Genomic DNA, 27,737 nt, shown 5'->3' on the forward strand with positions numbered 1-27,737 from the left:
TTTAGTAAATGTTTATTTCCAAAAGAAATTTCTAGAAGTTCAGGACAGTAAAATTCCTGCTTTTTAGAATGAATTAGAAGATAACTCTTACGTAGTTAAACTAAAATACTCTTTGAGAGTTAATATATAAACTCTTAACACCAAGTGTTAAATTATCAACTCCAGACAGATTTGGTGTTTAACACTAAATCAGAGTTAACGTACCAACTCTCCAAAAAGAGTTAAATTAACACTCTGGTGTTGACCCATATAGACACTTTAATAGTGTTGAAATCAAATCCGACAGTGTTAATTTGGACATGCTGGATTTGCTGTGTACCCTGCTGGGATAATAAGATAAGATAAGATAAGATAACCTTTATTAGTCCCACACGTGGGAAATTTGTTAGCTGCCTAAAGAAGGAGATGGAAGCCAGTGACATGAAGACAAAGACGCTCCTGACTAAGCACGGAAGGTATCACCCCAGTCCAGCACTCTGAGACTGAGTACGCTAAGTGTAAGGAATGATGCCTGGTACTGGTGAGTTTCAGAACCACTGTCCAGGATGAGACAATGAAGAGTTTTCTCATCCATGTACTCAGTGAATACCTCAGGCAACAGAAACCCAGTAAAGTAGAGTAGCAACTGGAGGAGCCATCATGGAAGGACAGGCCCCTGCACGGTAAGTACCACTGGCGGATAGAGGAAATGGCTGACATCCAGAAATCCTACCAGTGGCTGGACAAAGCTGGACTGAAAAACAGCACAGAGACACTAATCATGGCAGCACAGAAACAAGCTCTAAATGCAAATTCCAGAAAAAACATAACAACATAAGAAAACTCGTGTTGTGTTCACACTTACTCTGAATTTTAAAGGCTCTGTTCTTGATCTTGTATCTAGTTGGCCTGTGTAACAGTAATAATAAAGCCATTTACTTTGTTCTCCATATATTCAATTCTATTACAACCAATTTCTCATTCATTTGAAACATTTCTTTGTAAAAATGATTCTATAATTGAATGCTATGGTTACCATATGCATGTATACATGTATACATATGGACATGTATATACTGTATATAAGACTGTATGTAGAAGCAGTCTATTGTAAAGATTTCAACGTTTGTGGCTTCAAACTTCATCCTACTGTTCTCTTGATGTCATATTTCAATAAGTTGCAGCTTAGAGAGTTTTGTAAAAGTGTTGTAGGAGATTCAAAACATGGTTGCAGTTCACTTATTATTTTTCTTCATTTCACATTCATGGAGTCAACTTGAGACTTATTTAGCTTATTTCTTTCAAATGTAAATCTATGAAAATGTTGTGGTTTTCTAACTAATGTGGTGACCTACCAGGTATACAACTCCTATTGAGTCAAATCATAAATATGTGGTAGCAGAAATCCCTCTAGTATATATTCATACATCACACCGATACAAAATTGTGTACAAGCAAATTATGTACAAGCTCTCTACTGTAGTGTGTGCTGTCATTATAAAAGTAAAACACACTGATTATACTGGAATGACTGTATATAATGCACTGAGGATTTCCTTGCTGCTACTACTAAAAATCATAAATATGTGGTGGGTTGCTGAAACTTTGGGTTTTAGCAAGGTGTATCACAAAACCCCCCAAAACAATTTGATTAAAAAGAAAAACCCTTTGTTGTTTATAAAGCACGATTTCTATACTACAGTCGATTCATACTTAATTGTTTTCAGGCTAACAAAAAATGTGTAAGAACTAGTTGGACTTTCCCCAGCAGATTTTAATTCATTGCCTTTGTGAAGGAGAAAAACAATATTAACTGAATAAAAGATTGTTATATAATTTGAAACTTACTCGGGTTAACCACTTGTCCAATTCAGGGTAATTGGAAGAGAAGAGACACACGTCCAGGACAGATCCATATGCATTACCCTCAATCTATCATTGGGCTAACACAGAGACAGGCAACTAGTCACACTCACAACAATTGGCATTTTAGCATTACCAGCTAATCTGTTATGAATTTCTTTGAACTGTAGGAGGAAGCTACAGTACCCTGAGAGAGCCACAGCAAACCATACCCAAAGGCCTCAGTTGGCTTGCAAATTCAAACCAGGAACGTCTTGCTGTTAGACAATAGTGTTAGCCACTGCAGCAGTGCAACATTTTCACTGAATAATTATTTAAGTGTATATGGATTTCTATTTCACCTCTATATGTTTAAAATCCTGGTTGTAGCATTGGCTGTAGTTTTAGGTACCACACTAGAAGGTTTACAGCATTTCTTGTCAGTATTTCCTTTGTTCTGTTTCAAAGTGATCTCAAATAAATCTCAAGGGAACACTTTTTGCATGATGTTTCCTTGCACTTTACTTTACCTTTTGGTTGAATTTATAATTTGTGATACAGAGGAAAAAGTGAGCAAAAAGGAAGGCGACAAACAAGAAATGAAACTTTTTAGTTCATTGGTTTTTGTTTGGGTAAATTGTACAGCTTTAAACGAGTGGCCCCATAGTGTAATGATTAACACAAGTACCTAACATTTTAAAAAATCCCCTGCTTCATACCAGGGGAAAAGGGAGACGGCTGCTTCAGGAAGGACATCTTGTACATGCAGACTGAGCTCCTGTAGCGACTCCTTATGAATAAGAAAGAAGCTTAAAACAGTATAACTTTAAATCAAATACTCACCATTACATACGTTCTGTAACAATGCAGCACAAAGACAACATACTGCTGTGCTGAAATCCAGGGACAACCTTTGAGGAAGAAAAAAAATAGCATTGTTTTTGGTTGCATTATCAAATTATAAACTGGTCTCTCATGGTGTTATTTACTCATCTATTTTAATGTAAGTCTATACCAGCACTAGCACATTGTGTCTTGGCTGTTGTTATGTACCAACATTAATATAGATATTTTCAATTTATCTGCCACCACTTTTGCTTTTGATTTATGATACCTAGCAGGAATTCCTTCACAGGAACAAGAAGAAAAAGTAAAACTAACCAAAACTGAAAGCAATGACTAAAATTAGATCAGGGCGGGGTGGGACGAAAAAGAGAAGACGAAGAAGAAAATAATTTTGAGAATTAAGTACAAAGGGCTTTACAGAATACAATAAAATAGCTAACAATGAGGAAATCCATTAAAACGTGTGAGATATAGAATATTAAACTAAACCAAATGTCTGCTTGCTCAGGCTTCACAATTAGAAGCAGGTATATGACTGAATCAAATGCTGTTGCTTAGGATTTCTTTAAGCCATCGTCTAAATACAAACTGACTGGCAGAAAGATCTGGCAAACCCCCCCGCCCCCCCCAAACTAAAAGCCATTGCGAAACAAGGAGACGGGCTATCTACTCATATACAGCAGTTCTCTAGCAATGAGCCCATAGTCCACATGCTGACGGCTGCTGTGTAAAGAATTCCAAGGATGGCCGCTTGGTTGCATTAAAAAAGCGAAGACCAGACGTCCTTTAAGGTTTTGTTTAATTAGTTGTAACATTGTGAGTGAATAACAGCAATGGCATGTTGTGGCTTTGGGACATGCTGTGCCATTGCTGTTACTTACACTAATTGTTTTTGTTAAAAGAGAAAGTTTGAGGTGTTAATATCCCAGTTTAATTCATTAGGTGCATAATGCCATATTTAAATTTAAAAACAGAATAAAATTTGAATAGATAGATATTTCAATTGGTATTGGACATTTACACCTTTCTGGTCACTATGTCCTATCCATTTTAATGGACTTCAGAGAATTACAGACTTATTAAAACTATAATATATATATTTCTTTACAGTTATATTTTATTTTGTATTCTGTAAAGCACTTTTTAACTACGTTTTTCAAAGCGGTAAATAATATCATTATTATTATTACATGGTTCAGTAAAGGTTCACTATGCAATCAACCTCAGTAGAATACCACCATCTAGTGGCAAGAAATATATTTATTATGACGTACACCAGCTGTCATGTGCTCTTTCATTTCCTCCTGCTCTCACTTTGAGGACAAAACCAGTACGGGGTTATCTGTGGAACTATTGCTCATCGTGAGAAAATGGTCTATCCGTCGGATTATTTGCCCCACTTTCAACCACGAGGTTAGTTTGTTTATTGACACGGCATTATTCAATATTTTTAAAATGGCGGCAAGGCAGTTGTTTTTCCTCTTAGTGTGCTCATTTTTGAGGCTCTTCATTCATTCTAGACCAGCAAAATGGCTGTAGTAGCATTTCATTCCAGGCCCTTGCTTGGAATGAAATGGAATCGCAACTTTTACTCAGATCACAACTTTTATTCATTTTTACGGCACCGAAATTTGTTTTGTTAACTTTTTGCAGCTGAAGTTATTTTGTAAGAAATTCCAAAGTACGAACAACATGTGCTGCTAATGTACTGCAATGGCAACCCAGGAAAACAATGTGCAGTGTTCTTATTTTACCATATTACCTAAGTGCTGCACATTATGCTGACTCATTAAAAGAATTTCCTTAAAAAGGAAAAACAAAAATATGCTTGTATTTTGGTAGTTAAACATCTAAGGACTGTAAAATGAACTGTTTTGCAAATGAAAATGATTTTCAGTAGACTAACTGTGTTATGTTTTCACTTAAAGATGGTGATAATCTACACACTCAGGAGAGCGGGTATGCTTTTGTCATGGTTTTTACAGTTCTTTAATAAAATATGTTTTTTACACTTATTGTAAAAATGGGAGCAAAAAACAATATTTTTTCCCCTCTATATTACAGTGATGCAGGTCTTTCTTCTGACATGGTGCACAAGTTCTGTTACAAGTATGAAGAAAGTGCCCTGCCTGTAACTGACACAGGGAGTTGTGTGAGGCCCATTCTTCACATGAAGCAGTTCCCCATGATGGCAAAAAGCAAGCCACACCCATACCCGCCTGAGTCAAGACCTATGACAGAGGGATTCTTAATCAAGTCCAGTTTGACTGGGATGCAAAGTGGGCCGCAAAATAACTTCAATTGCCAGACATACACAGATCGTGACGATAATAGCAAGGGAGAGGAAGTATTCAAGCCTTTACCCGGAACATCAGCCATTACAGAGGCACTCATGGAAGATGTAGGAAATAAGGGTAACATCATGGATGCCAACACAGATGCCAAAGAAAACCCAGGAAGCGCTGCACCAGTGGAAGAAGTGACGGCCCAAAACCGCTACAAGAAAAGAGCTGTTGGGAAAAAATGGAAAGGTAATTAAATTTCCAATATGCATCTGTTAAAAACTGCCATGCATACATTTATTGCAAATATTACATTTTAAATCATAAAGATTGATATATTAAATGCCAAAAAAATCTAGCATGTTTAACACTGAGGACATAGTTAAAGTTGTTGTTGTATTTTATTGCAGTTCTGCTGAGGCATGTTTCTTTAATGTTACATTTACATGCATGATTAGACAAAATACTGGAAAGCCTTATATGATGCAATCAGTATAACTGCTGTACGTAAATAAGAGTATAATTTTATTTAAATTCCCACGTGGAGTAATTCATAGTGACTTTTTCCATGAGTAAGTCTGCCCCGTACTTTTTCTTTCCAGTTTACAATCTCTGTGTGGTGGCAGTTCTAATCATAAACTTTCCTGCCTGTAATGGATCTAATGGTATGTTGTACTTCATATGTATTTAAAGATTTATTTATATCTAGTTTATATACATGTGCAGTTTTTTTTAACTATTACTTATATTTTTATATTTTTGATCAGACAGTTTATTTATATACTTAGTCTGCAGCACATCTACTGTGTTAAAAACATGAGTAAGCTAAGCTGTAGTAAGTTTTTATTCAAAAATTGGTAACACTTTGTAATACAACACCCCAACTGAGGACGTCATTGCCCTGTAATTAAATCTGACTTTAAATGAGCCCCTTTATTTGCAATTTTATTGTACCAGAAAGTGAATATACATTATATTTTCAAGTTACCGTGAAAGTAATTTAATTACACTATAATTTATTTTTAGGTACACTGTAATTGTATGGTAATTACCAGAAAAACAAATATTTTTCCATTTTACATCGTGGGTATGCCTTACTTTTTAGGGTGTGTATTGCGGGGTGACTTACAACAATGTTATAAAATGGAATACTAAGAATTATTCTAGGTCCCATCAGAATATGTAATTTTAACTTGCATGCATTTACACCTGAAATCATGTTTATATTTATATTTTCCATTTCTCTAAATGCAGATGGGCTAAACTGTTGGGTCTGCAAGGATCAGGACAAGTGCCCCAGCCTCAACATAATATATACCGAATATAATGACCATATCCTGTTCTATGGAGAGAAAGCTTTCTCAGAATGCTCTCAAATACCACCGCCTGTGCCTAAGACTCCTAAAACCTGCACAGTATGCCAGTCCGATTTTGTCTTCATTACCTGCTCAAACGACACTAATGGAATCCAACCAGAAGCAAAGGGATCACTCATTCAAGACATCCATAAAACATGTATGTAGGCCATTAAGGTGCCATTCTGCGCTGGCTTTGTTGAAATGCTGGTTAAAATATACCTGGACGTCAAGTTTCAAAATAAAATTTAAATAGAATGTGCATGTTTAAAAATATTTAAATAACATACATCTAATACATTATAAAAACATTATAAATTTACTGTGAACTGTTAAGACAACTGTGTAGATAAGGTTAAAAAAAATCAGAATGGGAGACGACGATCAACACAATAGCGCTATTCACTGTTGTCACTGTCGTTAGGGTGCTGCATGTTCCGCTGGTTTAAACTCAGCAAGCAGTATTAAATAAGGGTTGGGCGAAAAAGCCTCAAAAGGATACCACAATATTTCAAGAAAAAACTATGATAACAGTATTTCTGACGATATAGAAAAATATATATTATGCATCTAGCTTGAAGACAGCAGCATTTATAAATGTAAGAAAATGAATGTTCGAACCTTCTTTTAAAATGAAGAGTCTGGGTGTTGTTTCCCTGGAATTTTTAAGTATAAAATAACACTAAATTCAGAATAAACTAAATAACCATGTGACTCTGCAGGAGCCTGAACCAATATAGGCACATAATAAAGCTCAAAAATATTTTCTACCTGGGGTGTTGCATCTTAGATAGAACATTTTAATTGGTTGTTTAAATCCACCATTTGCCTCTATTATCAGAAGGACCGCAACTGGTGAATACTCCAGGCTCTTTGTTTAGTTGGGTCGCACATCACCAGCTGCAAGTTCCTCCTCCTGTTTTCTTGCATACTTTGCTGGGAACTGTGCTCTGCTGTCTACTGTCCCTTTTCTGTGTAACTCATCTTCGAAGTCGGACGCCCAGCTCTAACTCATCTCTCAGACATGCCCGGACTTGTCTCTTTGTGGGAGGACAATATTGGGGGGAGGGCATTATGGTCAATATGATATGGCACAGACTTACATTAAATGCACCTGTTTAAATCGGTACAGTCTAAAGCAGTCTGGATAAACTCTGTACATGCGAAATATTATTTTGGAGGCTGTAGATTTTATTGCTATTGAATTTCTACTGTGCTGTGTATCAAACTGGTTAAAAGGCATATATGTGCCATCTGTGCCATCATGAATTCACAGTAACGAGTCGTTCTATTTCTAATCACAATATATGAATTATTTAAATGTAATTAGTTATTCATACAGAATTATGCTACTTAAATGTATTTCTTCCTCTTTAGGCATGCAGTATAAGACTTCTGACCCGATGCCCAGCAGAGGGACTTCCCATTACAGTATGTACTTTATTTTCACATAGAGAAAAAAAAAGTTTTAGATAACCCTTTATGAGCTGGAGCTGGATAGCACAACAACTGACAACATCACAATATTGTGATGGAACTGAAACTAGGGGCGGTATCCACTACAGGTTGGGATGTTAGAGTAGGAGTTAAAGTGGATAACGGCATGTTAAATCAGTATTAGCGGATGTGGGCTCATTCCTAGTGGTAAAGCCTTATAATTTCGTATGATTTAGCACATTATATTGCGTATTAATATCATTTCACATAATGTATTTATTCCCAGTGGGTCTGCCAAAGCCGATGGATCCTCATATTTGATTATTGAACTGCAGATTTAAAATTCTTGGTGACGCAACCCTCCGATTTTTCCGTGCTGTCGTAGTTCACTGAGACTGGGTTTGTCTCCTCCTGGTCTCAAATCGTAGATTTGCGAGTCAACAACATCCGACAAATTCACAACTGAGCAGTTCTTAAAGGTCAGTTTTGCTACTGAAAAATGTAACGCCGTTTTTTGGCGATCCGCCTTTTTGTGATGATTAATATTTTTGTTATACAAATATATTTAAAAGTGAGAGAGAGGGCGAGAGAAGAATTAAGCCCACGTTACGTACCCCGAGATCGCACCAATCCCATAATCGCAAACTTCAAAAAGAAAAGGCGCGCACTCACTCGCATTTCAGGAAGTGGCCACCCGGTGCGCGCGTTTAAAAGCCTGTCAGCGCGATTAACAGATTTTTTATTAGGTTGCCATTATCCCACCGCTTGGATCCTCGAACTTTGAGCCAACCACATAAACCCACCGTCTGACATCCCCGCTGTTCCTCCCTGAGAGCCCGGGGCCCACGTCCCATCAAGTCGGAGAGCAGCAGCGCTACCGATCCAGACAGTGAATGTAAGAGGGCAGCACTGCACATAAATAATAGTGAGGCTGTAAAACTTGTAATCTGTCCTGCCACCATTTGTTAATCGCTACAAAAGCCATACATACATGCATACAACTATTTAAATACCGGCAATCATTTGGGCAAATATCAGAAATCCCTTTTTGGCACAGCGAGTGCACAGCGAGTGCGCTCGTTGCAGTATTTCTTTAATAGAATGATAGATGTCGCTAGACAAAACCTCCACATCAACACGATTGGTAGAAGAAGTCATAACCGGAAGTAAAGGAACAGCGAAGTTTTCTTTTGAAAGGGGGCGTTCGAGTAGTCCAAGAAGCACGTACTTATAGGATTTTCCCTTTCAAGGGGGAAATATTTACGCTGCCGTGATTTCCAAAGTTTGGAGTAGTTTGTAGTTGTGTTAGATACTTCTAGGAGTGACTTTTTATTCAGAAACAGAGGGCAGATGATCAGAAAGGAACGCGTCACTGACGAACTGGAAAGCTTACGTCTGTGAGCGCAGTCGCGGTTAACCCATGTTATAGCCGAGCCCCACTTATTTCTAGCAAAACTGGTATTTTGAATAAACAGCAGAAATGGTCCGAACGGAGTTTCCCCCGGAAATGTGCAGACATTGAGCACAAACGAGCGATCTCTATCTGTTGAATCTGTAATAAAAGCCGAAGTTAAATGTTTGTCAAAATACAACTAATAATTAACTGCTTTAGTGGGTGAGATTATGAATGTAACAATATATTACAGCTGGGGAAGAAAAAAAAATACACCAATGCGCGCTTTTATACACTTGGCAAACTAAGAGTATCTTAATTATGACAGAGGCTTAGTTATATGACGATATGTTTCATGTTTATACGGTGAAACAGTTTGTAGCAATCCTGCGCTCTGGGTATAAAGGGCTCGACATACCCTCACATACAGTGACACACTTTCAAAGTGAAGTTATATTTGCTGACCCGAGTCACGCTTTGGTGTCCTTTCTGCTGGTCCTTCACCTCTCAGTTTTCTAACCTTGCTGCAACTTGGCAGATAACGTGAATCTATTATTGTGTCATTTTTCAATTTCAATTATATATCAATACAGAAACTTAATTCCTAGATTATACAGAATTAGATGCTGCAACAGCTTGAATAGATCAGCCTTTCTGGAGACAGCATAAACCAAGAAAAAGGTGCCAGTATACTCTTTGCATTGGTCACTTAACACACAGAGCTGATATATAAAGAGTCAAAACCATAGGCAAAGACATTGCAGGGTATTTTTCAACCCACAGAGTCTCATGTTTTCAAACTGTCGTAAGCTCTCCCTCTGTATAATTTGTGAATCTCTAAACTTCTGTACTGATAGACTATATCACCAAAAGTTTTCACTCATCTGCCTTCACTTCCACTTTGTTATAATACCACCACTAGATGACTGCGTAATATTTAGTAGCAAGGAAATTTCATGGCTGGACTTGTTGCACAGGTGGGATCCTGTCATTCAGTCTGCATGACTAGGTGGCTTTTTTACACTGGTGCCCACAGAAGTGATTGGAATACCTGAATTCAATGATTTGGATCGGTGAGTGGATACTTTGGGGAGTATGGTGTATATCATTAAACTGGTGTTAAAAGCAAACATGATAGTAGCTCATGTCAGGTTACAAAAATCAAGAGGTGCATGCCAGCAGATGTGACGACATATTTGTTGCACAGTGAGGTGCACTGGGTAAAAAAGCTACTTTACACTCCAATGCGGACATGAACAGCTGGGGACCCAATGGCCAAATAGTCATTCCTGTTATACTTCTTTGACATAATGGATAACAACAATAATTATATTTTAGCATTAAATATATTTATGTAATTTATTTAATAATAATCAATACTGTTAATTTACTGCAGCTGCAGCATAAACCTTGCACTGGGTGATGATCCAATAAATTACTTGAGTACTGTACATATGTGTAATAGTAAATTTCTGTATTGATGTAAATGTATTAATACATTAAAGATGAAGGTACATTTAAAAAAAAGAAAAGAAAAGAAGATAAGACACTTAAATTCTTGATTCAATCTTAATTTGTCTTTTCAGATCCTGACCGTGGACCTACTGGATTGATTTTAATGGCTGGTTTGTATAAATTATGATACTAACCTATGACATGTACAATAGTCACTTAACAATGAAGTTAAATTGCCAAGAGCCAGGTTTTGCTGACCATGACTGAACAACAGCAGTCTGTAGGTTTTTTTTTTCTTCTTTTATTTCATAGTTCTCTTTCTGATTGCGATTGGACCACTGTGATCTTCTGAGTAAGTGTGATTTTATTTTAACAAAACTTTCATCTTAGAAACACAACTTCCTTATATCAGGTCCCTTGAATAAGTTCATGAATGAATGACTAAAGCTATAGACCAACCCCCCAAAAATATTTCACACCATTTAATCCATTATACATTTTAATACAGTTCCCCAATCTTAAAATAGATGATTTTATTCTTTCCTTTTAGTGCTGTAAGAAAAGCTTTGTGATATATTTGGAAAAAAAAATGCTAATTCTCAGTCCCAGTAAATCTTGAATTGGAGAATATTTTTAGTTCAAATATTGAAAAAATGGAAAGGGGCTACAAGCAGACTGTTTTGTGGTTCTTTTTTTTTTTTTTTGGCTAAATGCATTTTCACTTAACACACTTCTCTCTTTTTTCAAACAGGACTTTGGATCTTCAACATTTATCCCTCAGCATGAAACATCACGCTGAAACATCTTTTTCTTTTACTCATAGATACTTACTTTCTGTCTTAAAATGTTTTTAACTGTATTGGCACAGCAAAATGGCTAAATAGGATGTGTTTTATTGCATATGCTTAAGCCCAAAGAAGTCACCTTCTTTTAGAAAAACAATTTCCATAATAACTGGTTATTTTTCTGTAAATCACCTTCATGCTTATTTGGCTTATCAGACTTCAGCTTTACTTGACAGCAAATAATTATGTTTGAAACGCATATACATATCTGGCCTTAATTATAAACACATCTGCATATCAAGCTGCATATGGTTCATGTTTTTTTCATAACAGACACTGGAACAGAATATAATGTGCTCAGTTAATAATCAGAAGAGTGTACATCATTGGAAATCCCTCAGCTGCTAGGGCTTGCAGGATCAGTGCTGCCATTTCACTGTGGCAGATGTAGTGTATTTTGTTCCCATACCTATATTTTTGCTTAAAAATCTTTTAATGGACAGTTATATGAAATGTTATTTTTTGTCAGAACGCTATAAAGACAAACATCTTTAATTTATGGTCTCTTTTAGTTAAACCTGGTAAATCAAATTTTAAGATTCCCACGGTCTGATAAGACTTTAGTCTTATTTTATGTATAGAAGCTCTCTGATCCACAAGCAAAACCTGGACTGTGAAAGTGAAGTGTCGAAAAACAGAGAACAATGAAGTCAAGATGAGAGTTGAGCCTTCAAAATGAAGTCACTTGTAAGCAGTCACTTCTGACATTTATAGGTCTATTCCCAAGCAGTAAAGTTAAAGTTCTGTACAGTGTAGAAACTAGACTTTTGTTTGTTTTTCTTTTCATACTATTAAGCTTATTTTAATGTTCTAAATCACATAAAAAGCGCCCGCCCCCACGAAATAGGTCACGCTCTCTCTCTCCCACAACCTGGGTTTAAAATTAACAAACAGCGCTTTCTTGTCGTTTATCAGTTTCTAGACTGTACCATCTAGACGGTGGGTAAAACACGTAGCGTACTTCCTGGTTAAAATGTCACTTTAGCGAACACAAAATGGGCAAAGACGTAAAGAAAACGCCTTTTTTTAAAATAAAAACTTGGCCATTTCTCACGACTAGGTTTCTGTAGCGAAATTAATGCGCCGTCAACCGAAAAAATCAGCAACCACCTGTAAAACAACAACTTACACACGTCCCCGTTTTTCGCAACCTGTCTCGGCATACACCTGCGGGGCGTTCGGGTCCTCCCAAGTCTACAACACACAAAGACGCAAAATGGAGGTGTTACTATCTGTCTGAGGAAAATTACATGTACCTGAATACGTTTTTGTTTGTATATTTACGAATTAAAAATACTTAAGTCTACCGAGACCGCGAGGAAGCAAGATTAAACATGTTCTGGACGATAATCTTCGCCGCTCTAATGGCGACAGGTAAGTTGGCCTGTATTGTCAAACAGGGTGGGGGCCGGGGAAACTTTGACATACAAACCGCCTTTCTAAATACTCTAGCTTTTCCAAAATTACAACTTTTTGTGGGCATTTTTCTTGTACTGATGGCTTGAGGTCTTTTAACGTTTGTGTTTTGGGGGAAAACGTTTTTTAAAAAATTGACAACAAGGATTTTAAAACAACCTGTTGGGACATAAAATTAAAATGGCTCTTTCTTCTCGGTAGTTTTTAATATAATGCACTCGCAGACAAACAAAAATAAAATAAAAAATAGATTAATATGAATAAAACCATTTATGAATCCTATTTTCAAAGTAATTCTTTTGTTATTATTATTACTGATATTGTTATTATTCGACATATTTACAAAAAACAAACTTTTAGTTGAAAAAATGCGGGTAGAAAAGATTTTTTTTATTTTTTTGTTGGTTTTTTTTTTGCTAAATACACCTTTTTGAAGCCTTGTGGGTTGGTGTTGGTTTTATTTGTAAACTTTAAATATTGGGGAACTGAATTTGATTGAGAGGAAGCCGAATTGGTATCCAACGCATAGCCTTTGGATAAAATAATATAACTCATAACTAAGTGCAGTAGAAATGCAGACGAAAGCGGAGGGAGCCGAGTAGTTTTTGTATGATGTTGCATTCTTATAAACAAAAACGTCCACTATAACTCATGTGTGGTGATTTAAGGCTTGTTGAGGGCCTTACTTAGGGCTGTATATAGTAAACCTGTTGAATTATAATGTCACTATCACTAACTAGTCAACATCTTCAAGTATCACATACTTGGATAAAAAAGTATTTTTTAACTAACTGTAAAGACATGACATAGACTTCAAAACTTCCTTTAATTGTAGTTCTGTGTTATCAGAACGTAGCCATAATAATCTAAAGCTATAGTGGTTGGAGCTCATGCAGCCAGACTCATTACAGATGAGGTGACTCATTACATGTACTCTCGGTGATACTAGAAGTGAAGAAATGGTGTTTGGCTCGTGCCACGCCTTTGGGGAATACTAGAGGATGTAGGATGCCTTTTTTTAAATGTCAGAAACATGATCATGATAATCACAGTAATAATACATAATTTGTCTCAATCTTCATTGTTAACTTATATTTTTGTTTTCTTTCTAGAATCCACTATGGGTGTGTCAGTTCAATGTCCTACCAAGAGGTATGTCGTCATTCTCTTCCAGCCTGTCACCCTTACCTGTCAGTATCAGACAACGGCCACTCAGCTCCCTATTGTAACGTGGAAGTATAAGTCTTACTGTCGGGACCCGGTTCAGGCTGCACTCAATCCCAGCAGTGCAGACAACATTCTGTCTCAAAACAACCCCAACTATAACCCCACCATTGAGTGTGCAGACAACCAGAGAACAGTGCGAATAGTGGCCTCCAAGCAAGGCACTGCAGTTACCCTTGGCCCTGAGTACCAGGAGCGCAAGATCAGCATAACCGGCAGTAAGTTGGTTAATTAATACACTGAAATCCTATTAAGATATGTAACAGCCTTGGCACGACATGTTAGTCTGTAAGCACTACCAAAATGTTCATGCTGTTCATCTGGACATAGCATTTTGAAAACTTGGATGAGTGATGAAATATTTCTTCTACTTAAAACGCTACATGCAGATGAACAGCTCAATATTTTGGGATTTCTTTACCCGGATGCTTGAGCATGAATCAAGATGTCTGTCAGTAATTCCTTCTTCTGTTGTAATTAATCTGGAAAATGCGTAAACACTGCGAGGGTGTACATTTAATTTTCCTAAGGGGCCACAAGAGAAATTGGGTCTGTTGTGGAAGGCCATACCAATAACATTTAAAAAGATTGAATTAATATTGAGCAGAATTGAGTCCAGTTTAATGGTGGGGACCCTTCACAACAGTACCAGGTTCTCATTTAGCCACCTGAGAAAATAAATTGCCTGTCTCTGCAGTAGTTTCACATAGGGCTGTGCGATATGACCAAAATCTCATATCCCAATATAAGACATCTATCATAAAGTCATAACGTCATAACGATACAAAGCACAAAAAAAATTACATTTTCTGTAAATTCTGTGAATCGCGGGCAGCTTGACTCGTGAAGTGTTTCCAGCTGGGCGTCGTGTACTTGGAGTCGAGTGTTTGAACCGATGCATGAAACGATATATTTTTAGACATAAGTTGTAACGGCCGCCGTTTTCTTTGTGAGTATTTATTACACGGCGTGCTGCAGGGAAAAGCCTGTTCTAACATTTGAGTCTAAGGTTTATTTTTTAGCACCTGGCGGCTCTTTTTTCCTTCTCATCCGTAAATACTCTGCATACTCTTTCACGTGATTCAGTTTATTTTGAAAAGTCTCAACAGGATCTTGAGCTTTATTGTGAAAGGTTTATGTCGAAAATAAACAAGCGGACACGCAATGGTTTTACCATCGTTGTTGATAATGACAAAGCATAAAAACAGGCGCTTGTCCATCCGTAGTGTGTTTAAATTAAATATAAGAGAAAGAGAGAACTTTAAGAAATCAATATAGCCACTACAATGACCATCACAACGATGAAACATAAACGTTTATTTTGCAACACCATGAAACAAATGATAGCGTAAAATGAAACATAGATGTTTTTATATCGTCATCCGATATATATCGTTATATCGAACAGCCCTAGTTTCACATTACATGAGAGCTATATATCACTTTTTTTCTATTATATGTTCTGTTCAGATGTACTGAATTTGTATGAGAAAAGAAGGAATACTAATGTAAAGAATCTTACTGTTCTGTAGTCTTAAGTCTTACTATTCAAAGATCTGTCTGTCCATCCATCCATCCATCCATCCATCCATCCATCCATCCATCCATCCATCTTCTTCCGCTTATCTGGGGCCGGGTCGCGGGGGCAGCAGCCCAAGCAGTGAAGCCCAGACCTCCCTCTCCCCAGCCACCTCCTCCATTTTTTCCAGGGCAACACCCAGGCAATCCGAGGCCAGCAGAGAGATATAATCTTTCCAACGTGTCCTGGGTCTCCTCCCGGTGGGACATGCCTGGAACACCTCACCCAGGAGGCATCCTTGTCAGATGCCCGAACCACCTCAACTGGCTCCTTTCAATGGAGGAGGAGCGTCTCTATCCTGAGCCTCTCCCGGATGGCTGAACATTTCACCCTATCTCTAAGGGAGAGGCCAGTCACCCTTTGGAGGAAGCCCATTTCTGCCGCGATTTTGTTCTTTCGGTCACTACCCACAGCTCGTGACCATAGGTGAGGGTAGGGACAAAGATCGACCGGTAAATTGAGAGCTTCACTTTTACACTCAGCTCTCTCTTCACCACAACAGACTGGTACAGTGTCCGCATCACTGCAGCTGCCTCACCAATCTGTTTGTCGAGCTCCCACTCTCTTCTTTCGTTACTTGTGAACAAGACCCCGAGATACTTAAACTCATCCACTTGGGGCAGGAACTCGTCCCTGACCCGGAGTGGGTACTCCACCAATTTTCTGGCCTCAGATTTGGAGATGCTGACGCTGTGAACCATTCCAAGGCGAGCTGGAGTCCAACAAACCCACATCATCCGCAAAAAGCAGAGATGAGATCCTGAGACCACCCAACTGAAAGCCTTGCACCACTTGGCTTTGCCTAGAAATTCTGTCCATAAAAATTATGAACAGAATTGGTGACTTTGTCAAAGATCTATTTCACTCTTATTTTCAATACAAAAGGGATGGCATATTTCAGTCCAATTGTTTGTTTGTTTGTTTTCAAACTGATTTGAAACATGGGTATTTTTGATGGGCTCACTCATTTTCTTATAAGTTGAACAGTGCTGCTAGGTTGCTGCTCTTTTTTTGATAAATCTCAGGGTAATGAATTGCTAATAACAATAGTCTGTAGCTGTACTGTTTATTTGCTGTACGTTAAAGTGTGCTGAAGTATGATGGGCACTGAGTAGATATAATTCTAGAAAAAAATCACAGTAAGGTGATGGATATGAATTCATTTCAGTTCAGGTTTATTTATATTGCAATAAATCACAAGGCAACTCAAGGTACTGTTAACTCCAAGATAAAGACCCCACACTATCCAGAAGAAAACCCTAAGAAACAGACAATCCTCTTTGGGAAACTACCTGATAACAAGTGAAAAACTTCCTTTTAAAAGAAAGAACCCACGAGCAGAACCAACCCAGCTGCCCTGCACGTGTCCTGTTCAACGACCAGTTGAGTGCTTAGTCATAGCTGGATACCTGACTTGCTGGGGCCTTCAAAATGAGCAATGGAGTCTTAAAAAATATTTAGTGGTGTGAAAAAAGTAAAAAAAAAATTCTAATGTTTTAATTGATTTGACTGAGTCAATTAAACCACATACCTCTTGAGGGTCAGCTTGAATTTGGTAGTGTATAGTTCATGTATTTGAGGGTCATCTGGTAGACCCACAGTTTCTGAATAACAACTATCGAAAAACAATGACAAAAAATGTACTAATATTAATTGTTACCCATAGATGCAGACCTGAATATCGCACAGACTGCATGGGGAGACAGTGGTGTCTACTTCTGTTCTGTCATCTCTTCTCAAGATGTTACAGGAAATAGTGAAGACTACACAGAGCTCCTTGTACTGGGTAAGTTAATTCCATTTATAGCCACTGCATTCAGGTACAGGTATACTTTATGCAGATACTTCTTTGTTTTGCTTTCAATTTCTTTCCCCCCACCCACAATCTTGTGCTTGCACATTAGAATATTTGAGAACAAATGCACAAAACCATTGGCGTGACAGATTTTTCAAGTGGCTGAAAGGATAGGAGGGTATTTATCACAGGTTGAGTTCTTAAAGGGTTTTTAGAGTCACAGGTTGCAGGCAACAAAAGCAGACCACATAAAAATAATTGTGGCTTTATCTTTCTTTCACAGAGAGAAAGTCAAATTCTACTGACCTCCTGCCTGGCATTGACTTACTGGTTATGGAAGGTAGTACAAGCCTCTTGATATAGCTCAGTCAAGTTTCAGTCCCACAGTAGAGGCGTATGAACTATCAGGTTTAACCTTAAAGAACAGGAGGGTAACAATGAGGTTGGAGTAATGAGTAATTCCTTGCAAGAGTACAATTGGCTTGTGTGCTTTTTTAAAAACATAACCACTCTTGACTCATTTTGCTAGAAAAAATTATCTGACACATGATAAATTCCTTTTAAGGTCACACTCCAGAAGTGCCTTTACATATAGGAAGAAACTGTGACTCAATTTGAAACCAGGTTGCTATATTTAAGGGTCATACATCATATTCTGGGTAGAAATATAGGTTTATGCATTGCTCTGCTTTACTTGCTGTTTACTGGCATCCTTAATATCCCATTATGCTGTTATCTGCCTTTCTTTCTTTAGTGTGACTCAATTCCCATGTTTGCATATCTAACTTTCAGTGTGAGTACAGGCAGCCTGTTACCAAAGTACATTCAGCCCTCATTCCCTTTTTCTGTGTACACAGCCCTATGTTTTTCACACTGCTAACACAGTTTGCATTTTAGTTGATTCATTTCAATATACAGAGATGTACTTATGTACGTCACTTCTTTCTCTGTTGTTTTTTTTATGAGCTGCATGCATAGACTTGTGAACCGGCTTTACCGGTTTAAACCTTTTAAAAGTCACCATGGTTGCCAACATGTGTTGTTTATGTAAATGACAAAAATGGCATGTAAGTCTTATCTTGTGGAACTGTCTCGTCTGTTATGACTGTTATTGTTAAGATGCATTTACATATACAGTATAGGTGTTTTCTGTTGTTGATGTAATACACAAATAAAGGAAATGTGGACCACTGTAGCTGTAGTTCAGGTTCACATGAATTTCATGTGTTTTTTTTTCTCCTGGACTATGTCAGCAATTGAAGAAGAAATGTCAAATCTTAAATCTTTAAACAAATGCATTTAATTGTTGGTCTTTTGCAGACTGGCTCCTGGTTGTTTTGGTGGTCCTTGGCTTCTTTCTGCTGGTCCTCTTGATTGGGATTTGCTGGTGCCAGTGTTGTCCACACACCTGCTGCTGTTATGTCAGTTGCCCCTGCTGCCCAGATCGCTGCTGCTGTCCACGAGCATGTAAGTATCAAACGGAAAAGCCAATAAAATTGTGCATAACTTTCTTTAACCACATTTATTATTACTGTTTAATCCCATTTTAGACTCAAATGCGTCTGTTCCATTGAGTATCAGTGCATTTTGAGATCATAACTTTAATAGTACAGTGTACAATTCACTATAGGGAGAGTTCTTGTACGCCAGCTTGCACAAATTTGTGTGTGGGTCTTTTTTTTTTTTTTGAGGGGGGGAGGGTTGAATTTTTTTCATTGATGTATTGGTCACATTGTTTTAGTAACAGTGATTTTATGTCACTTGGTTTCACTATGTCTGTTTCACACACATTACACACAGTTGGATGGTGGGAAGTGGATGAGCATTCAGCTTTAAATTTATTGCAGGAAGCAATTAATTTTATTAATTAAATTTCCATAACTATGTTTAAAATGTAAATATGATCCTAAACCAGGAAACGGTTCACTTTAGTTTGGTTTCCTATCGAGACAACCCTGAACAAACTGGAGGGGAAAGGTTTTGAGGGAGCCTCCTAGTCAATTTTGCCTGTTAGCAAAAGAGAGAAAAGAAAATGACTGTGAGCTTATTTTGTGGTGGGAGCCTATACTAATAAATCAAACAGAGGAAACATTTTGACAACTTCTCTTTTAGTAGAGTGCGTGTAATGCTCAGCCAACAGCATCATCTTGTTAACATATTTTAAAAGCTAACTGGACTTCAGGTACTGAAATATTCAACTGGAAAAGTCATTTTCTTTTAGATTTTTTTTTTAAAACAAGTTTAAGGTAATGCATTACTGTTTCAGCCCTCATTTGCATGTTTGTAAGCCAGACTGTTTTCCCCTCCAGTGGGCATGGTTTTTAAAGTACACTGACTCAATGGGAAGTTGGGGTATTTCCTAAAAGGGTTAACAGAATACCTCTATTTATTTAATGGAAAGACAGTAAACTATTATCTGTTCTGTTTTAACTCTCAACAGAAAAATCACAAATTTTAAACTGCTAATAATTTTACAGTCTCCAGCAGTTGATGTCATCTTTCACCAACATGCTTAAAACCAACTCTGTTCCATTGTCTTGCAGTGTATGAGGCAGGAAAAGCAGTAAAGAAAGGTATGGGGGATCAATATGCTTCCACCCTCTATGCTCAGAGTATGTATGGTCAGCCACCATACATGCAGCCTGGTATGCCTCTACTTCCTGTACCTAATGGGGTTGGAGCCCAGCTGCCTCAGAGTGGTTACGGTCATGAATATGATGGTGCTAGCTCAGGTAGGTGATACAAATTACAAACCTGAAAGTTCACAATGATTACTGTCTGTTGCAGTTTTCATAATGTGTTGTACTTCTGCAGCCATGAGTAGGAAAATTCAGTTAACTGTTGAATATGAGTTTCATAATAACAACGCAGAGGTTTTTACTTTGTGCAGAGATTAGCTTTGTGGAGTGCTTGTTCAAATTTGCTTTGTTTTTGTTCTCTCTGTAGTGGGACACGGCTCCCAGGTACCTTTGCTACGTGAGCAAGACCGAGGGGACAACAGTGAGTAGAGTGTGTGTGTGTGTGTGTGTGTGTGTGTGTTGGGGGGAGGAATTAACCCACCCACACCCAAACAGGTGTACAGTACACTGCGGTGTGAATGTTTTTTTTTGTTTATGTGGGTGGGGTATTTATTTATTTTTTAATCAGTATTATCTCTCAGATTTGAGGAATTCCCTCACTTGATGTGGTAAATTATGAATATAAACCAAATTTAAAGTGAGAAGATATATTTAAAACCTCACCTCACCTAAAACTGATTCTTTGCATTCTTACTCTCATCTTACTTTGATGTGGTTATGTTCACATAACTAGTGGGATTCCACCCACAATGTATGTGTGCATTTAAAAAAAACTGTATTTGTGTGACACAGCTGCTTAGTCTGTTCACATTTTTTTATATACGTGGATATTTGTGTTTGAAGTTGTCTTTTAAATGTAAAATTGATAATTTGATTTTGTTGTATACATTTATTAAACATTTTATTATATTTTAGGATTTTATGCATCTACTTTTGGAAGAGCTCAAATGTCTTAACACCACTTTAAATCTGTAGAACACCTTTTGATGCATATTAGCTTAGCATGTTGCTAGGCCAGTATGCTTCATCTACTTCGTTCAGGTCTCACTGTTGCATGACTGTCTTTATACATAAAGTTATATGTAAAATATAGATTAGCAGTGAATTGTATCTAATGCAAATAATTTTGTTTTCCATGCACTGAGAGCAGAATTGTGCTGTCAAAGCTTATATTTACTCTAATGTTGCAATACTGACAAAATTATAAAGATTTTATAGTTCTCTTAGTTCCTCTAATAGCATCATGCTGACTCTGGTGTTTCTTCACCCAGAAAAAAATATCACTTTTGGTAAAAAAGTTTTGTAAACAAAACATCTTTGTTGATTATACTCTTAATCAAATGTCAATAATTTACAGCTTCTCATAAACAAAGCAGCGCATATGAAAGAAAAAAAAACAATGTATGACAAACCTGTGCAATAAAGGGATTTCAACTTGTCACAAATATGAAAGCATTTTTTGATGGTTTTGATAAGAGTATGCAAATATTGAAAGAAGCTGAAATCATTCACTATATTTGAACTTATTCTCCTCACTTCAGCTCGCAGTGGTTTTCGAATCCAGGTGGACCCTGACGGGAACGCAACGCGTGCCATTTACTATATGGAGAGGGAGCTTGCCAATATGGATCCATCCAGGCCTGGCAACTATCAGCGCTGTGAGTAACTGATTGCTTCCTATTATTCCTGTGTGGCAGACTATATTAGATTCTGTGGCTGGAAGTCCTATATACATTGATTGGTTGAATTTTGGTTTAAGTGCAGTAATCTTTATTAAACAGGGATAATATATATTAATACATGAATCATAAAAATAAAAATAACTGCAGATAAAAATCTTAACTTCGGTTTTCGTCCTCACAATTTGGTTAAATAATACAGTAGATTATGATCGTTGAAGCCAGTAATCGATAACAAGATTCAACTGAAAGTCAGATAAATGTAAATGCTAAATTAACTCCAAGATTTTCTGTCTGACATGAGTCTGACACAATTAAGCCAAATGGTAAATATTCTATTTTTTTAATTAATTAAAATACTAATAGTTCTATCTAATAGTTTTAGTGGACTGATAATATATAATGGTCATATAATTTCTGTCTTCCAGAGAGAGAGAGAGAGAGAGAGAGATGTATGTAAAATCTGTCATCAACACTCATCAAGATTTTTGCTTTGTTAGAACAGACAGAGAGAGACTGCTTGTCTTACTCTGGAATTGTGGTTGTGATGGGGAAAAACCAGTATGTGATGTCATGTGTTTCCCGTTTCATTTGTCATTACCACTTTCCGCACTTGTGGTTTGTAGCTGGTAAATGTTACCCAGAAAACAATATGTCACATTCTGCAGTCATGTACGTGAAAACTGACTGCATTTAGTAATACAAAATAAAATTACCGTATTTTCTGGACTACAAAGCGCACCCGAATATTAGCTGCACAAGCTAAAATCAGGGGAAAATCCTGTTTTGTACATACATTAGCCGCACCTGACTAAAAGCCACAGGTGTCTCAATGTTGACTTATCATATGTAAAAGAATATGCACAAAGCGAATTGTCAGGAAAGAGATGGCTGTTTGGAGACACACCTCTTTTATTAATATTTTGAAAAACAAGTTATGGGTACATATTTGCATAACTTTTTAGGTATATGTACAAGTAGCGGTAATTACAAGTACGAAACATGTACTGTGCTTCATAAAAGAGTAACAAATGTAGTACATAACAATAACCTACAGCACACCAGAAAAATAGATTCGGACTACCTTTTAGGCTCAGGTGCAGTGACACAGCTTTAACAAGAAGAAAAGTCAGTCATTCACCACCATCTTTCTCTTCTTCCTGCGCACTAAAACCACCAAAGTCCTCTTCTCCAGTGTCGGATACGAACAGGCTCAGGATGGCTTTGTCATCCACTCTCCGCTTCTCTCCTTCGTTGTCACTTTCAAAACCAAAGAAATCCTCGTTGTCAGTGTCAGAGTCGAACACCCTCAGAAGGGCCGTGGCGGTGTCCTCCTCTCCATCATGCAGCAGTCCAGCCCTTCGAAATCCGTTGGTGATCGTGGATGTTTTCACACTTTTCCACGCTGTCAGAATCCACTGGTGGAGTTGGGCATAACTTGCTTTTCGCAAGTTTATCGTCGCTCATCATCCACGCCTCCCACTGAACGCGTAGCGCTACTTTGAAGTTTGCTTTTCGCGCTACTTCGTACGGCACTATGTTGCCTGGCGGACCGACACTACAACGTAGTGCTGTACAACAGCGGAACAAACAAAACAAATCCTCTTACGATATCACAAAAATCATGGACAATCCATAGAAAAGCCGCACCTGACTAAAAGCCGCAGGGTTCAAAGCTTGTGCAAAAAGTAGCGGCTTATAGCCCAACAATTACGGTACATAAATTACAACAATTGTTACTGATTGTGGCCCATTGATAGCTGCAGAGCTTTCATGTTGTTACTTTTCTGATCCTTCTACTAAACTCAATTTTATTTCCTCTGACCTGCATTTCTTTTTCAATTTTCCTGTCTCAGTGGACAACATGACTGAAGTCAGTTCCTTGCACGACAGTAGTGGATCTGAGCCTCGAAACCGCGGAGGTCGTTCCCAGCCCCCGCATCTCCCCACAGTGTATGACCATGATGAAGCTATGAGCACCATCAGCAGCGTTTCCCAGCAAGGCCGCCGCCGTGATGATTATCCGCAACAAAGAGGAGGTTACATGGAGAACCGCGTACGTTCCCGCTCGATGGACAATCTTGACGATATTGGACGGCGATACCCCAGAGACGACTACCCACCACAACGCCGCCCAGACTCCAGAGGAGGAAGAGGGTGAGTGTTAGTTTCTCGAGTAACCTCCTTGTTGCCATCATCACATCATTTAGCAGAGTTTTTTTTCAGCATAATCTGTACCATGTGCAGCATCATTGAAATTTCACAGTAATTGTCTTAGTATAAAGATGAACCATGTACATACATGGAGAGACATGTGCAAATTGTTTAACTGAAATGTTCAGTCACCCACACATAGTGTCAGTTCAACCGCAACCTTTCAGTATCACAATGTTATCACTTTATCAAACTTAAATATATAAGAATAAATTAGATATCTTGGCACAGAAATTCTAGCAGGTCTTGTGTCATTTTTGTTCAAACAGTCAACTATGTCTGCCTAGTTAAGCCTTGGCTCAAGGTAATTTCCAAATGTGTTTCATCAGAGTGAAGGGAATTGTAAACTAATTTAGCCTGATGACAAAGTGCAGCTGACAAATTTGCCCTAGTTTTTTTTTTTTTTTTTTTTTTTTTTTTTGTGGTTTACATCTTCGGTGATGCATGTACTTTCCACGCAAGCTCACTAAAGAAAGGATCCGTATTAGCATATCACACCATTTACCTTTTGTCATCGGCTTGATGTTTGAAGATATGTGCAGCAAGTCATTTAGTAAAGTTTCACAGAGATTTCAGACATCACTGTTAGTCATAAGCTCAAAATTTATTTCTTTGTCGTGTTCTCAACACTGAACACCTTAAGCGCACTAATTGTTGTTGGGCCTTGGTACCCAATCTCAAACTTGATGTCCTTCCCCCCCACCCCCGTCCATAGCATTTGTGTTGTACCTCATTGATCTCTAGTTGTGATATCAGTTGCCTCTTCCAGATGTTGCACTGAACTACTAGTTGTTTCACAGTTAGTCTAGATGTCGGGTATTGAAGATTCCATAATTCCCACATCTTCTTCATGTAACCTCTTCTGCTGGGATTGTGTAGTAGCATTCCGACAGCTCTGTGGTCTGCACCCTTGTACCTTCATGCTCCTTTGTTCTTTGAGATGTAATGTATATATTTCATATGGAAGCTGATATTTAAATAAACACCTAAATTATTTTCATATATGAGAGATGTGGAGGGGTCTGGAGAAGGCATGGAGGACATTATGCTGTCTGTAACATGATTTGGCATGATGGTGGTGGCTCAATGATGGTCAGGGGAGGCCCTGGTCCAGATCTGGGACGATATCCCCCAGGACACCACCAGTCTCATTAGAAGCATGCCCTGAAATTCTCAGGCATACATACAAGCACATGGGGACCATACAAACTACTGAGTACCATTTTGTGTTGCTGCAATGAAATTTCAACAAAATGGACAAACAAAACTTTTTTGGGGTGTGTTTGAATTCAACCCTCTGTAGGTTGATAATCGTCATTTCCATCAAGCGATGTGGTTGGTATCGTTTCACTACTAGCACATGATCCAGTCTAGTATGTATACCCAGTTCTGTATACAGATCTAAAGTTTTCCTTTAGTTTTTTTTTTTTTTTTTTTTTTTTTGAGCAAAGAAGATATTTATATGTAATGTTGATAAGACATACGGACATTTGGGAACCATAACCTCCATCCCATGTGGAGTCACAGTATCATGAGTAGTTAACCTGTTACCAATTACAGATGTTTGGTTGTAAACATCACCTGAACTTTAAAGTGAGACTCGGAACACGACAGTAGCTGAAAACAGTTCAGCAAATTCAATGTGCTGTTTTGTGTTTCTTTAGCTCTGATGATGGGTGGAGCAGCAGCGCCCGGAATGGCTATGATCGTGACTATGATGACCGCAGACGTCGTGACTACTCCCCCGATCGCCGGAGAGGAGAGGGTGGAGCCTACGGGGATCTCCCAGGACGGCGCAGCCACAGTCGTGACGATATAATGGATCTGGAGAGGGATCGCCGGTATGGTGGTGGTGCAAGGGGCGGGCGCGAGGATTACGATGACAGTTTTCTACGAGAAGCCATGGAGAGGAAGAGGATGGGTGAGCAGCAGAGGGCGCGGAGCCAGGAGCGATTGGACAGCGAGAGCGACCGCTCAGATCGGGGGAGGGGGGCACGTGGGCCACCTCCACTACCTGTGAACCCACCCTCTGGAAACCCTGGCCGGCACAATGACTACCCGCCTCCACCACCACCGCCTTACAGTGAAGATGAAAAGAAAAGCAACCTCCGCAAGGTGAGTCACAGAAGTTGAGATTGCTGTAAGTGTATTGGTTTGATGATAATTTTGTTCTTACTTCTTATGAAAAGGCAAAAGTCAATACTGAAATTACTCTATTAATACATCTTCAGGGACAATGACACATTGCTTGTTTTTGATCAAGAGAGTCTGTTTTAGTTTATTGGGTGAGCTAATGAGTTTTCTTGTTTTGCAGAATGGAGCTGTGAGTCGGGAGAGCCTGGTTGTGTGAAATAAAAATCTAAAGAGAACAAAGTACAACAAGGATGCAGCATTGATCTTTAAAAAAACCAGAGAGCGACTGTAAATATTTATTGCACTGCTAATTTGTTATGTTGATTTAAAAATGTCATAATTAGTCCTAAATGTGATTGTATGCTTTTCTAACATGGACGAGGTTTGCCTTTTCATGTACACAATATTTTGGCTGCCACAAGTGCCTTACAGTGTACATAATTTTATTTTTAGATAGTTAAAAATATCTCATCTCAACAATTAAACATATTCAGAAGTTTTATATAGTTTCATTTAGCTGATGCAGGTATTAATGCAGTTTATGGATGTCTGTTGTTTTTGCATTTGTGAAAAGTAAAGTGACTTTTTTATATGAATCTGTGTGCATTTAAAGGAATTTGTCTAGCTTTTTTGTTATTTGTCGTATTATTGTGCTCACTCGTTTTAGATTCCTCGTGGAACAAAATACTCCAGAGACTTTCTAACGCTAAATTGCAATTTTAACCTTCAGTATGTTGTACATAGGCTTCCGGAAAACCATCTTAAAACTGCAAATATTCATTTTGATGTGTTGAAATCTAATTTTAAAATAAAGATCTTCTTGCCAGGCCACATTGTTTGAGCTAAAAGTGTTTCACCACTAGATGCCACCATCTTGTTAGTATGCTGAAGCAGTGATGCTGTTTTAATGCAGCATTTTCTCTGTCCAACAATTATTAATTCCTATTAGATTTAGAAATGTTAAGACTTTGATCAACCTTGCTTGTTGTTCAGTAAGAGATGATCAAATTGAGATTATTATTTATTTGTACCATTGTGAATTTAGTACTGGATAAGTATTTTGGTTTCTCCCTCTTAAAAGAAGAAATGTTAAAAACTATCTTCTTTGTCATTGTATTTGTTACGATATATTGCTACAAACAGAAGCAAAGGTACAGTGTAAACGAAACCATTTTCTTTTTTAAAGAAAAAAGGTATAGAAACATGATTTAAGATCATACCAGTGTGTGTGTGTGTGAGGGACCTATTCAAACATCACAAATCACAGTGTTGAATAAAAATCCAGACTTTAGTCATTGCCTCCTTGGCTGTCTCAACATAATTGAAATGTAGACTTAATAAAGATAGGATTTATTTCAGAGGTGTTGCGTCATCTTTCAGATATGGCATTATTTCAGTTGCCGGTGGCTCCTCTGACGGTTGCTAAATATAAGTAAGAATGTCTGACTTGTAGGGGCATACTATAGGTTTAACATAAGACAAGTGTCAAGTTTCAGTGGTCCGCTCTTAAAGTGATGCAAGCTGGGGGGGGGGGGGTTTAAAGCCAGTCCGCAGTCTTTGCCTCCTTCACCTAAAAAAAGATTTCACTACGAGTAAAAGGTAAGAAGACCAAACCAACTTTTATGTCAGATCACCTGAATAGATTCTATAAAATAATCTCCCTGTTCTACAGGTTTCTGGATTT

General features: G+C 37.9%; 2 protein-coding genes and 1 long non-coding RNA gene across 4 annotated transcripts; 2 read left to right on the top strand and 1 right to left on the bottom strand.

The window, feature by feature from the left end:
* Nucleotides 1-393: 393 nt before the first annotated feature.
* On the bottom strand, nucleotides 394-7,744 carry LOC102290084. Its single transcript, XR_006052979.1, has 4 exons — nucleotides 7,076-7,744; nucleotides 5,031-5,177; nucleotides 2,665-2,732; nucleotides 394-1,922 (listed from the first exon to the last, which is right to left on the bottom strand). It is a non-coding gene; the product is annotated as an uncharacterized LOC102290084 (long non-coding RNA).
* LOC102289377 lies at nucleotides 3,631-6,164 on the top strand. Its single transcript, XM_042214053.1, has 5 exons — nucleotides 3,631-4,080; nucleotides 4,596-4,626; nucleotides 4,732-5,198; nucleotides 5,552-5,614; nucleotides 5,976-6,164. Exons 1-5 carry the CDS (start codon nucleotides 4,038-4,040, stop codon nucleotides 5,984-5,986), a joined length of 615 nt encoding a protein of 204 aa, XP_042069987.1. The 5' UTR covers nucleotides 3,631-4,037; the 3' UTR covers nucleotides 5,987-6,164.
* Nucleotides 7,745-8,498: 754 nt separating the features above from the next.
* lsr (lipolysis stimulated lipoprotein receptor) lies at nucleotides 8,499-26,882 on the top strand. Of its 2 annotated transcripts, XM_005946959.3 has the most exons (14): nucleotides 8,499-8,636; nucleotides 10,721-10,759; nucleotides 10,902-10,941; nucleotides 11,341-12,808; nucleotides 13,963-14,292; nucleotides 17,320-17,439; nucleotides 17,732-17,788; nucleotides 18,769-18,915; nucleotides 19,992-20,180; nucleotides 20,395-20,448; nucleotides 21,569-21,685; nucleotides 23,563-23,863; nucleotides 25,585-26,035; nucleotides 26,235-26,882. In XM_005946959.3, the coding sequence occupies exons 4-14, from the start codon at nucleotides 12,769-12,771 to the stop codon at nucleotides 26,268-26,270; spliced, it is 1,842 nt and encodes a 613-aa protein (XP_005947021.1). In that variant the 5' UTR covers nucleotides 8,499-8,636; nucleotides 10,721-10,759; nucleotides 10,902-10,941; nucleotides 11,341-12,768; the 3' UTR covers nucleotides 26,271-26,882. The 2 variants fall into 2 exon arrangements, with proteins under 2 accessions (XP_005947021.1, XP_005947022.1); XM_005946960.3 differs by lacking the exon at nucleotides 17,732-17,788.
* Nucleotides 26,883-27,737: the final 855 nt, after the last annotated feature.

This window comes from Haplochromis burtoni, unplaced genomic scaffold (assembly GCF_018398535.1).
Source record: "Haplochromis burtoni strain Fernald_Lab_line unplaced genomic scaffold, NCSU_Asbu1 Contig_512, whole genome shotgun sequence".
Taxonomy (NCBI): domain Eukaryota; kingdom Metazoa; phylum Chordata; class Actinopteri; order Cichliformes; family Cichlidae; genus Haplochromis; species Haplochromis burtoni.